We start from the raw sequence: 14,240 nt of genomic DNA, 5'->3' as shown, positions 1-14,240 counted from the left end.
CCAAACTAAAAGCCAAAAAAAGTCGAGTTTTAGGGGTTAAGTCCACTTTATGCCTGTATTTTTAAAAATGGTTTACATTTTGGAGATCTCTCCACACCCCACAAAAATTGTTGCCTATATTCCTGCTCATAATCTTCTGCATGTTGGGCACATGATTTGGGCTTATAATTCTTTATTCAGAGATCGTCATAATGTTGTGTAGTAACTACATTAGAATGACTTAGTGGTATGATAGATATATTGTTTTATTCAGCTGCAATTTGATATGGGAATTGCTGGTGTGGGGCTGTGTTTTTGTAAACAGTTGCTCCATGCGGGGACACACTTCAGGTCCTGGTGGGACCAGGCTCAAACAAAATGCTCAAGCATGGCTTATATGGAAACAAAAGAGAAATAAACTTTAAGATAAAGATCAAGAAAAAGAAGGCCACTCCCTAACAAAGCAAGTGAACAAATTTATTGTCAGCCTTTGAGTAACTAGGCTTCATGATCATTCCCGTTATCATACTTTTACTTCTCTCAATAGACCTTTTCAAACTGACATTAAACGAATCATTCTGATCAAACCTGAAGCATGAAATAATTTTACCAAATGTGTGCAGAAAAAAGTACTTCTATAGCATCATGTACAGTGCAAAGTTCCAATGTGTAACAGGCATCATAACCCCGATGAACTTGGCACAGTCAATTGTGGATGAGAGAGGTACTTATGCCAAGGATTCTCGAGTAATGATATAACTTGTTTGCGCAAATGAAGTCAGTAACATACTCAATGCGCAATGATGGGATATCGTGTGGGATTTCTTGTGTAAGAGATTGACTTGTGGAAGAGGTGATGCATATTGTCATAATTGTCATTATTCTTGAAAAATTCTAAATGACGAAAAAGACCAACATTTGGTAATTTCTTTCCATTACTGTCATAAATGTGAAGTACCAAGTAGCTGAGGTGTTAGTAATATGTTGGGAAAATATTTTACCTGATGACCCTATGTTAACATTGCCTAATAGATAAGCTGTATTTTTTGCTGGAAAGGGTCCAAATTATTGGCAATCAGTGTTCCCCATCTTGGAGAAATAATGCGAAATAGACTTCCTTGACAGTCGTTCAACATTGAGAAGATTTTTAGCCTGACGTGGTCATACGTGATCTCATTTCTGAGCAATTTCCGATGATTTCTGAATGGGGTTTGAAAAAGTTTGTTAATTAGGGGTTCATTCATAGAATTGAGGGCATAAACAACGATCATGCCCTCAATTCTATGAATGAACCCCGTTCATACATTCCCAAACATTCAGTGATTGTTTTTCATCAAATAATAAGATGTAAGATTCTTAAAAACATGATTTTTCTGCATTTTCTATACCAAAATCGTCACGCTGAAGTAGCCGGGCATGAACGTTATTTATGCCCGGCTCTCGACCAATCACATGCACCGTTATATAGCACAAATGTATGAACTGATAATCTTTAAATTTGACCCATCACATATTAAACATGGTGTTGAAAATTTTTTACAAAAATCATGAAAATGTTTATTAAAAACTTAAAGAAAGTAATGAGAAATTTGTTGTTTATTTATGTTTTTTGCAGATTTGTGGTACTAGTCTTTGTGTACCTAATTGGTGGTATAATATTTAATAGATATGCCAGAGGAGCATCAGGCAAAGAAGTCATACCAAATGTCAGCCTGTGGGAAGAATTTCCATTACTTGTTAAGGTAAGATATCATTTGTTTCAAATTGAATACCTGAGTGGAAGAAGGGCCCAACTCCATCAAAACTGTTTATGATATATTAAGAAAAAACTTAATATTTGGAAAAGTTTTATAGACAGAATGTTTTCATCTTCAGGGTACCTTTAATACATGAACATACAATATTACATACATTCGAAATTATATATGATGGCAATGGTACCGGTCTTAATACGAGCTGGGGCCCTTCTTCCACTAATATACTGCAAGTGCCAGTTCCGTAAGCAGATGTGCTATGAATAGCTACAGAAATTTGGTAATTATCCATTAATTGCAGAAGTAGAAGCATTTAATATGTTAGCAAGAAAGTTTATTGTCATGAAAAGCAGATTCCATGGATGAACAAAATTCCTCTTTAACCCAATATTTGTGGAAGAAGGGCCCAATTCCATGGAGTTTTTCATGTCCATGGGCCTTTCTTCCATGAAAACCATGATTAAGTGTACGTGGAAGACTATTTTAGAGAGTGGATTTTGGCTCATCTTTCACACAAAAGGAGGAACAGTCTGCTGGCAATATAATGCTGGGTCTAACTCATTTTTGTAACAAATTGGAGTTAGGCCCTTCTTCCACTCAGGTATTCAATTTTAAAATTGATCTAGACATAAGCATGAGGAGGAGCAGAACATGTTAAAAATCAAGTGGAGTTTTCTTGAGGTTCTGTACAATAAAAATTGAATACTTCCGTCTAGAGATCGGAAGGTTGTGGGTTCGATTCCCATGCCGGCACATTCCCTTGCTTTTTTTTTCAAGTTGGGTTTAGTGCCGGTCGGGGTTTCTATTTATTTGTTGTCATGTTTAACTGTAACAATTTAAGTTGGTTAACTGTTCATTCTTTCTTATTTAATATATTCAGTTTCCTCTCGTAGCGAGCAATTGTTCCCCATTGTGTTTATTTGTTATAATGATCTCCTTCATTTGTGTACTTGCGTAATACATGTATTTGTTTGTGTGTATTGTATACCTTGACTGCTTATACATTAGACCCAGTTTTAACCACCGTTTGTCAGTGGGAGCTGGTAGCGTAATGGATAAGATGTCCGTCTAGTCCCCATTACCTACTTTACATACATACATACATATTAGAGCTTATAAAGCGCTATTACAAAAAGATCAAAGCGCTAAGTGATACACTGCAAAAACAAGAGAATGAACAAAAGCAAAGAGTCAAAAAGGATAATAATGAGCCTTAAGAGATTTTTTAAATGTTGCCACTGAGGTTGCCTCCCTGATGTTGCGCGGGAGGCAGTTCCACAACGCTGGACCAGCAGAACGAAAAGACATGTCACTACTGCGATTTTTACCAATGTGAGTGTTCAGAAGACTGGTATCCATAGAGGATCTTGTGACGGGTCCAGATGAGCGCGTTCTGTATGAGAGTAATTCTGTGAGGTATGAAGGAGCAGATTCATGCAAACATTTGAAGATGTACAGACAGAGTTTGAATTTGATTCGATCTCTTACTGGCAACCAGTGAAGGTCATGCATTAATGGTGTGGGGCTATCAAGTCTGGCGGCATAGAATATGAGTTTGGCTGCTTTGTGTTGGAGGGACTGCAAACGATCAAGGTCTTTTGATTTTGCTCCATAGAGGAGAGCATTCCGGTGTCAAGGCGTGATATCACGAGAGCTTGCACAACTGTGTGAGTGTTTTGTGGTCCAAAAAGCGACGAATACGGCGAATATTACGGAGCTGGAAATTGATTGAAGAAATCATACTTTACTTCATGATGGTTAAGTCATATACCTAGAAAAGTTGGTGGACCTAAACATGAGGAGTAGAACATGTAAAAAATCAAGTGGAGTTCATTTGAGGGCAAAGATCATCTTGATGATAAATTTTAAAATTGCTGATTGGGCTCAAAGTTGGGGGACATAAAAGATTATATAAAAATTATTTTGGTGTTTTGGGGAAAAAATCTATATCTTCAATATAAAAGGTCATATTTTTCATATGATGGATGGCTTTCATCCCAGCTACATACACTTTAAGTACATATCATTAGATAATACAATTTACTTCAAGGACTGTTAAATTTCAAAAATATCAATTTTTATTAATCATTTGCCATCAAATTTGTATTATATCGCAAATTTCAAAAAGTCAAAATTATTTGATATCAGAAGGACATTCCTTGTATTCAAAATGCAATTCGATATGTCTGATATGCTCTCAGGTCCCACAAAAAATACTGTGCAAAGTTGGGTGAGGCTTGTAATATAATTATGAAAAAAATGTGTATCAATTCATTGAATTTAAAATCAAATTCCAGAGAAAGGCAATTCTATATAAATGGCTTCACACATGGGCACAGCAGTACATGGAACAGCAATACATGGAACAGCCATGCACTTTCAAGTGAAGTACTGGTAATGGCAATGTTGTGCAATGGCTGCGCTCCCTCTGCAAGGATTTGGAGTTTTTTCTTATTTGAAGAATTCATAATATTTAATACCAATGATTTTACAAACATTTTAGCAGTGCAAATATTTCACCAAACAATCGCATTGACAGCACATACAAAAGTTCCCAGTCCAGGTAGCATTCTCTAAACCCCCTTAACTTTATTCAAAAAGTGATAAAATTTAATGGCCCATTAAAAAATCAAAACTTTATATTTCTCAGTAGTAACCTAATGTTCACCTAACTGTGTATTTCATTGTATTTTGCAGGATGGATTCGTATTTGTAGCCAGCTGCTGTAAGTCCGATTCATCCTATGAATCCATTTAATAGCAACAGAATATCAAATCAATTTTTGGAGGTAAGTGAAACTTGAGATATCCTCAATCATTATTCTGTGAATAATTCACCTTACTTAAGCCTAAAAAATATTGTTTGATGGCGTAACCCGACCTACCCTAAAATTAGGCCCGACCCTAGACTTTTTATTATTTTTTTTTTTTTGCAAAAAAATCAATAAAAAATGAATAAAAAAGGGAAACAAAAAATTTAATTTAAAAAAAAGAAGAAAAAAGATCCAAGGCCTTTATTAAATGCAAATTACAGCTTCAAAAGATGCATTGGTAAATTGTTATCACATCATGCACAGAGAATGTCCCTGAATATACTGATTTTTTTTAAATCCCTACCTACCTACCCTAATTATTTTTTTTATGTTATGCCAATCAAATATTTTTTTATGCCTTACTTGTATCAACAGAATATATAGTGATCATCAACAAATCCAAATTGTGTATACTTGGTGTAAGATATTCATGAGTTGAGGAATTAAGCAGCTCAAAGTTTGAAGCTGCATAATCCTTCAAGTAAAAGCGACATATAATTGAGAAGAAAAATGAGGATGACTCTGTCATGAGTGACGTAGTATTGAATACCCTCTATAAATAGCAGCTGGGTGAATGACCTATAAATTGGGTCATCCGAGGTCAGACGTCAAGAAAGTTACTCAATCACCCAGTCCCAACCATGACTTTTATGTTAGCCACCGGCTCCAGGTATAGATTTTTGAGCTACTCTCACTGTGCCCAACAGCTAGCTACTTCCTTTACCAGCTGACCTCGTTTGACCCTAGGTCATCAACCAGTTGAAGACCAAAAGTTCTGTTTGCAATATGTCAATGGTTGCATCTTAAAAAAGCAGTATATTTCTGGTGGACTAAAATAATTTGATCACAATTAACATTGCGTTGTTCCAGTTGAAACACACACACCCTCTATGGAAAATATGACCTTATCTACCTCACAGGAGGTGTGGATTTCAAATGGAGTCACCCATTCAGGTAACCCCATTTGGAATTCTCACTCCCTGTGTGGAAGGTTGAAGTCATGTCTTCCACAGGGGGTGTATGGATTTCAACTGGAATACCCCATTCTCTCAGATGAATGACAGTATAAATATAAGTATTATTATGGTAATCATTTCTTACCACCATAATTTGTTTTTTCAGATGCAGTACTCTTAGGTTTTTCTACCAGTGGGACATTTTGTGATGGGGAAACATTTGTTTGTAGTTTTGTACATATCATACACAGAAAGTTCTTGTTTGTAATATGATGTCATTTTAATGCTCCCATTTTTATAGCGCATCCATCGGGAGGTAATGTCAAAACCTAAAAAATCACATGTACTGTAGAAATGTATCGTCATTGGGCAGTAAAAACCTCCAATGTCAAGGATTCTCGAGTACTAATATACTATAGGATAAGCCACTCGTTTGCGCAAATGAAGTCAGTCACACAGCCAATGCACGATCATGCATGTGATGGCACGTGCTGTGTATTTTCTGTGGAAGAGTTGATGCATGTTTACGTCATCGTTTAAAAAAAAATTAAATGGCGAAAAACGGCGAACAATTGGTCGTTTCTTTCCATTACTATCATATTTTGAAAAACCAAATATTTTGATGACCCCATGATGAGACTGGCTAAATAAGCTGTATTTTTGCCGGAAAGGGTCCAAATAATTGGCAGTCAATGTGCGCCATCTTGGAAAAATAGCTCGAAATAGACTTCCTCGACAGGCGTGCATTCAAGATTGAGGAGATTTTAACCTGAAGATTAACCAATCAAATTTTGCGCACTCAAATGCCCTAGCAACTGTCAATCAAATACAGGATATACAAGTACGTAAGTTTTAGGCTGCGCACTGGATTGCATAGCAATCGGCATAGCAACTGTCAATCAATGTCAATCAATGTCAATCAAACTGCCGGCGAAGTGACTTTACTATTTATACAGGGATTGAATACGAGTGTCACGGCCCTGCCAATGTACTTGTGGCCCCTGAACATGCTTAATACAAAACTGCCAGCAGGTTACATAGGAGGTTTTTCCTGCCCAATGATAGTATGCAAGTTTCCTGCAAGATGTACAGAGCATAGCATGTACAGGGTAAAGAGTTGCCATGAGGCCAAAAAAATAATTGTTGTGTTGCCCTCAAGTGGGAAAAATGGGAAGGTTGGGTCGGTCGGTTGATTTTCTTTCTTTTCTTATTTTTTTGTAAACCTTCAGTTTTTAAAATTCCCCACTAAATATTAAATAATGTTTCTTCCATTAGGGACATGTGTCAATTTGACTACTGGATACTTCTTAGATAATCAATTTAAGACTAGTCTTTCCATAAAATATTAATTCTAAGTGAAAAATGTTGATTTTTATGAACATGCCTCTAAAAATCACCATTAAAAAATAATGAAGGGTCGGTCACTGAGGGCAACACAACAAATATTTTTGGGCCTAATTGTGACATGGTCAAGAGGAGTTAGTCTAATGTTACTAATATTAATTTTCAGTTATCAATAAAAACAGGCAATACATACTTATGTTTTGCTTTGTTTTTAAACTTAAAGTATCATCATAGAGTTAGAGTAATACCATACTATAGTATATTTCCAAAGTGTGAATGATCAAGCTGTTAAAAAAAACCTTGTTCTATTGGCTTGACTAACCCAGATTGTGTGTTTGTGGGAAATTTGGGTTTTTTTCATCACCTAATGATCAAAATCTTGACCTTCCTCTTGATTGTGCCACATATGGGATGTAACATGAAGTAGCATAGCATCTCAGCATATTCCAGGTTTTGTGGAAATGGGTCACATGCTGTAATTATAATAAGGTTACTGTTAAGCACTGTAGAAATATGAATGAAGAATGCTTTGGCAATATTGGGTTAAACTTAATGACATTATGAAAACATTCCTGTGCTAAAAAAAGAAATTTTTAACTAATAAAGTAATTAATAATGCTAATTAATAATACTGTTGAAACCTTGGAACTTTGAATACCCCCTCCCGGAGTGCGGTCACTGGATGACAGTTGTGGTTTAATGGATTTTATGTGAGTAAATGTGGATATACATGTCTGTCTGCTATGTGCAGCTTATCTGGCCAAACTGTTGTGCTCGCAGAAAAAACACAGAAGCAGTGAAAATGTTCAGATAGCCATGTGGCAATGTTTTGATAAAAACAGCAATATTTGATAAAACAACCTTTATATCATTATTAGTTGATAAAAATAAATCCACAACTGGATATTTATGTTGTTGTATTTGTAAATGATTTTGTTTACAGATTATATGTTTACTGTTTACAGAGATAAAGGTATGTTGAAACAATAGGCCAATGTAATTGGTACATTTTGTATATGTTAATTGTAATTTTGTAACATTAAATTTCACCGAGCTGCTGTGTAAAAATTGTTGAGATAATTATATTGTTTAAAAAAATATGCCAGGAATATAGTTGAAAACGAATATATATTATTTCTATCTTAATAAATGAGCAGAAATTTAACACTACTCTATTTTTCATTCACCTGGAACGTTTTCGTAAGATTGACTAGCTTATTCAGCAAATGGTGATGCTGCGCTGATATCTACAATCAGAATAGTCCTTTCTGATTTCTGTTTGCATTAAAAGAAACAAGCGATACATTGCTTTTCAAGATAATCGCTGTTCAAAATCTATACATTGCTGCCGTTTCAACTGATCAAGTATATATCCATCTTAAGTTTGTGTAACTTATGTACAGTATAATTATCTAGATATTGTATTGTTGTGATTTTTGCAGAATGCTGATTAACAGTTGACTTTAACCCCCTGGGTACTACCTGCCGATCTAACATTGTCTCTGATTGGTCAATTTCATGATATCTTCACTTTAATCACCAATCAGAATGGAGCTAATACTAATAAATAATTCACCCCAATTTTTTGTGTGGTGAAATTATGCTAACAATGTTGCTGATTGGGCCAATTGATAATGAAAACTTCTTTTTGGCCAATCGGCAGGTAGTTTTCATGGGGTTTAATCGTTAGGTTTACAGCCTGATACAATACAATAAGTTTATAGTTAGATGTTAATCTGCAATATGCTGTTATCACAATAGTAAATGATTTAAACTGAAAATCAAAAGTTTATTTTTATGTAACAATATAGTAGGTTTTGTTAACATTATGATATTGCTAAATTATCATTTATTTGTGAGCACATAACACTTTTCATTTGTTTTATATATCAATATATATATATAGGTCTATGTAAGTTACTTGATTGTATCCTTTCAGTTCTGTGTTAACTAAGTATATCAATATATCATCATGCATTTGGCAGAGTGTTGAAAAGCAATTTGGCTCTTTGTTTTTTAATTCATCTTACACATGAATTTCTGTGAATTAGAGTGCTGAGGATCAGGGAGTAGAGATCCAGAGGGAAGCACATATCACTAATTTAACAGTGATTCAGCATGATCAATAAGCGAAAGAGGGTATACAGGGTTTTTAGTTAATGCACCAGCTGATCCCTGGTATTCAAGAGAATTCATGCGTAACATGATATTAATAACAAAGAGAATAATCGATATTCGGCATTCTGCCAGACTTACAACGAATAGGAGATCCATGTATCCTTCCATATAAATATATCATCACTTTATTTATGTACAAAGTCTATGTACCGTATTTCGTCAAATAAACGCCCCCGGGGCGTTACATTTTCCAAAGGGGGGGGCGTTTATTAGAGGTCATTTTTAGCACGACAATTCCTGTTAAAATCATTAGGTACGCTTAAAAGTCACGCTAAAATGACGAACTATGAACTTTTGACACTGACTTTTGGTTCACTTCCGGTTTCTGATGCAGATTTTCGCCATTTATTGCTGCTATTACCGACCATGTGAGCAACTTGGTAAGCTTACTACACAAGATAGCATGGAAATATCGGAATTTTGAAACATCTTGATTGAAAAAAAAAGTGGTGGGGGCGTTTATTTGAGGGGGGCGACTATTTGACGAAATACGGTATGTTACTTGTACCCTTTCAGTGCTGTTGAAATGTGGCAGAGTATGTTCAGTCCTTTATAATTGCAAAAACACATGTGGTTATCTCAAATAGAATTTACCGAGAATAATTTGTAGAAAAAATACCTATGAAATCCAGTTGTTTTTAATATAACCAAAGTATGAACGCTGTCAAGTGATTGCCAACCAATAGTGTAACCAGCAGGAGGTGGGGACAGAGAAAAATTAGGTTAAAATTGGGATGGAAAGAACAGAATGTATGTTCAATCATCCCCTTATGGACCCTGTTGTTTCCCGTCCACAACTCTGGGACAATCCATCCACAATTTCTGGGACTTTGCCCCATCAAAATGATCAAGTTGGTTACATATCTGTTGTCAACAGGACAGGGCTGACAGTGACATTTACAAGATTCTGTATAACATTATTATTTAAAAGTTGCTTGTTTAAAGCCATAGTGTATGACTTCAGTCAAATGTGTATTCTTTACCCAAATTGCTGAAATAATTAGTAAATTATTTGTAATAACTGCCAGACAGGTTCCTATCCATTTTTTAAACCAAGTTAACATGAAAAAAACCTCACTGGATATTTTAGCCATGAGGAAACTGCTTTGTTTACCTAAAAATACAACAAATTTGGCTGATTCCATTTAGGTGTTAAAGACTTGTTGCAAACATTACAAATATAGCAAAAAATCAGGTTTCAAAAGAATTGACCAATTTCATATTATAAGATCATATATTAGGGCTTAAAGATTGCATCTGAGTTGCTAATGTGGTTTGGGATTCTCTTTTTGGTGCCATAGAGATTAGAACAGGAGAGTCTGCACTCAGACATGTTTGAGTGTCATGGTTGGAGTGAAAAATAGTGTATCTCTGCATTCTTTTGTTCAAGTGTTTCTGATTTAGGATAGTGCCTTATGCCAAATATGTTTGCTAACTATTATGTACATGTAATGCATTACGCCAATTCTGCATGGAATCAATGCCAGAGATAGATTATTTATTACCCATGCATGACAATCAGATATGGCAAGATATCTCATTGTGTTGCATACACTGGGCTATATGGAGTCTCCCTAGATATATTGTGTGTATCGTCTCAAGTTGAGAGTAACGCCATGTTAGATTTCACAGCACTTTGAATTTGTGAGTTTACAAGGTTGCATCGCCAGCGTACAGGAAAATCGCCCTTCTACGCATATGTATACGCCCCACTTGATTAGGTTAGCACACTTGATTCAAATCTGCCACTATGGAATCCAACGGCGGTTACTCTTAACTTGAGACGAGATGACTGAAGTTGAACTGTTTCAGATTTTTAGGGTTGTAATTTAGTTGCAGATGCAGTTGGGGATTCTTTTTCTAAAATAAAAGTAAAAAGTGGAATCTCTTTTACCAAATTCACATACATGTACTATTATTCATCGAGCATTTATTATTTTTAATAAGGTCGGATGGTTTACGTTTGACCTCGGCCGCCCACTATGTGAAGAGTAGGCTAAAAGGAATTAAGCATTTTAGTATTATACAGGGCAATGTAGTTGGGCATTCTTGGTGCTTAAACATGGAAGATACATCTTGTAATACCAGGGTCACATTGAGTGCTTCAGAATATGAAAATATGTTATTTGTGTTTTTCTTTGTTTTTATTATTGTTCTTTACTGTATATCCATTTTGTTTGTGAATAGTAAGGTTAAATCTGTACCAACCATGCAATGGGTTTTGTGCATTTTGCATTACAAAACTTTGCTGAAATTCTGCAATAGGGAAAAGTCCAGATTCGGCTGTCTTTTTACAAGTACAACTTTTTATTTTATGTAGATACAATTCAGACATGCATATAGTGCATATTTATTTTCTTTAGATACATGTATGTATAGTTTTTTTAGTTTTTCTTTCAGTAGTGTATGGACATACTTCTCACAGGTGCTAAAGTGTGGCTTTCAAGGTGACCCTGAAGAACTGTACTGTTGAAAACTTGCATTTTTGAGTATTTTAATGCCTGAATCAAACATGACCTGATACTTGATCAATTATAGCATAGCGAGCATATGTTTTCAAAGGTCAGGGAACAGGTCTTGATTCCCCTGATTGTTCTCAAATTTCCGGCTCACTTCTATTGCCGCAATAGCTTATTCACCAATTTTTCCACTGGTTGGGTGCATTTACTCCCTACTTTTTGACCAAAGTAGGGGGCATGTCCCCCCCCCCCCCCCCCTTTGTGCATGCCATTGTACTTGATGCCTTGCACAGTAAAACAGCTTCATATAATTGTTTAATTTTGACAATTTACTGTTTTTGAAATTTAACAATAAAAAAATACCTCCATACATGTATTATGTCAGTTCCATGAATTCAAATAACCGAAGTGATCAAAACAACATCAAAGATACAGGTGATCTGTATCTGGTACCTAGTACTGAGCAGGGGGCATCTATTGACATGATTGTTCATATTATAGTTTATGTTAGACTCTGTGGAATAGATTACACATTTTCAAATTGTTATTATTCAAGAACTGAGCGGTAAATTGTCAAAAGTATGTGATAGCTGTTTTATTTAGTTCTGTATGGATCAGTCATTAAAATACCATATTTTACCGTTCTTTTAGGGATACCTTGTATATGGACATACTTTTTGCAGGGTGCTAAAGTCAAGAGGTGGTGGGGAACTTAATCTTGCTCATTTCTATCATCCAAAGAGTCAATTAGTAACTAGTATAGCAAGCAATAATTTAATTATGACAAGGTAGTTACTAGTTACTTGTTTTAATGACTGGGCAGCAGAAAGAGGTTCTGATGCTGAAGCAGTGGCGGATCCAGGCAGGAACATACCCAGCCCTAACACCCCTTTTTTGGCTTAAAACAAAAAGTATTTATAAAATATCTGTGCCAGGCACTGAACTGTTTTACATCGCAAAAGTAAATTGAATTAAACAAGTTAATCATCATACCCAGTGCCGTCTTATACTGTTATCTATAGGCTCTAGGCTCTGCATCACCTTCAGACACCCTTCCCCTATGTACTATGGGTAAAAAAACAACAATTTGGCCTTTATTTTGAATCTTTTTTCTCCAAATTATGAGGGATGCCTAACCCCCTCTGACACCTCCTGCTTCATACAAAAGGGGGCAGCAAAAACTAAGATTGTACCCCCTCCCACCCTCCCAAATTCCTGGATCTGCCACTGTGTTGATTCACAAGACTATTGTTATTGCAACTACGACATTGCATTGTGTAGTATATCTCAAACCTAACTGCCTGAAAAGGAGGGAAAGAATCGATATCAAAAGAGTGAACATGAGCCAATCAATATACCTGAACAATTACAAGTGAGAAACAAATTCTGTTGTTGCTCTCATTGAAGTCAAAATTATAGGAATATTGGATGGAAGTAGACCCGTTGCATTCTCAATGTGTAAGAGTTTTAGACTCTTCTACTCCACTTTCTCCCCCCCTCCGTGTCACACAAGTGCAATTAGCTCCATCGATAAAAGATAAATTTGAACCCCTTACTGGAAAGCCTTGTTACTGGCTTGCTCAGTGTGATTGAATAACAGGGTTTCTTATATGATAATTCATTCAACTTGGCAGGATCATCAGAAAAAATGTCACGACTAAAACCAGTTTGTTATGGAGACAGAAAATGTTAATAAGTATACACATACCCAAGTGTGCCCAGTGGGAGGACACTTCAGGGACACCAAAATTGTGTAAATTCAGTCGTCAGCTACTCAGGCCCCAGGGTTTAATGATTCTGTGCACACCATGCAATAAAATGCATGCAATATACAGAGGGTTGACATGCTGGCTTTAGTAGTTTTATTGTGTCACTGAAGCTCCGTAACAACCGATTGAAATAGTATAATAGGGTTTTTGTATTACACCTTGTGCATAGATGTAAATGTCATGTGTTGTAGGAAAGTCTGACTTCAACTTATATTTTCTGTTCAGACATTTTTGGTGTATTTTATTTCTGTCACAGACATGTATATTTTTTATGTAAAATTTATATATTTCAAACTAGATATAATGAAACTTTAATGCACTTCCGATTCCAGAAAATACAACACAATTTTTCCAAAATTTTAAAAATATTACATGATAACTTTTGATATAAAATTGGATAGTTTGAACCCAATACACAAATTTATTGGTCGAGCTATAAGTTTTAAAATATTGGACGAGACGAAGTCGAGTCCAATATTTTTAAACTCATAGCGAGACCAATAAATTTTGTATTGGGTGAAAAAACCATCAAATTTTATCATTATTATGTTTTCAGAATCTTTTCTTGGTCAAAAACATGACTTTTGGTAAAAATGTGATTTTTGTTCAAAAATGTGATTTTTGGTCAAAAATGTGATTTTTGGTTAAAAATGTGATTTTGGTCAAAAATGAGCAAGTCAAAAATGAGTTTTGGTCAAACAATTGTAGAAAACAAAATTTTTTTGGGAAAAGTGAGCCTATCTAACACAGTCCAAGTTTTGAGTCCAAGTGTTGATTATATTGGACTCTTCAACTCCGTACAAAGTATAGGAAGGAAGATTCTGAGAACATAATAATGTTTCAAGTTGTCTGCAAATTCATGAAAATGTGTACTTCATTGGCATATTTTGTAACAGATGTTTTTGAGCCGTATTTATGCACTAAAAGTCTTGTCTAATATAATTATTTTGTCGAACAATATTGTCTTTATTGGAAAAAATTATGGCCTT

At 35.3% G+C, this 14,240-nt stretch overlaps 1 protein-coding gene across 1 annotated transcript in view; it reads left to right on the top strand.

Annotated features, from left to right (window-relative positions):
* Positions 1 to 9,434, top strand: part of LOC140150826 (cation-dependent mannose-6-phosphate receptor-like) — a 49,474-nt gene extending 40,040 nt beyond the window's left edge. The window contains exons 6-8 of the mRNA XM_072172965.1: positions 1,595 to 1,721; positions 4,431 to 4,521; positions 5,668 to 9,434. Coding sequence (XP_072029066.1) covers positions 1,595 to 1,721; positions 4,431 to 4,490 — 187 coding nt within the window. The 3' untranslated portion in view covers positions 4,491 to 4,521; positions 5,668 to 9,434. The remainder of the gene's footprint in view (positions 1 to 1,594; positions 1,722 to 4,430; positions 4,522 to 5,667) is intronic.
* The last annotated feature ends 4,806 nt before the right edge of the window (positions 9,435 to 14,240 follow it).

The sequence above is a fragment of the Amphiura filiformis genome, chromosome 4, assembly GCF_039555335.1.
Source record: "Amphiura filiformis chromosome 4, Afil_fr2py, whole genome shotgun sequence".
Taxonomy (NCBI): domain Eukaryota; kingdom Metazoa; phylum Echinodermata; class Ophiuroidea; order Amphilepidida; family Amphiuridae; genus Amphiura; species Amphiura filiformis.
Note: the sequence above shows the minus strand (reverse complement) of the source record. Positions and strands in the feature narration are given on the sequence as shown.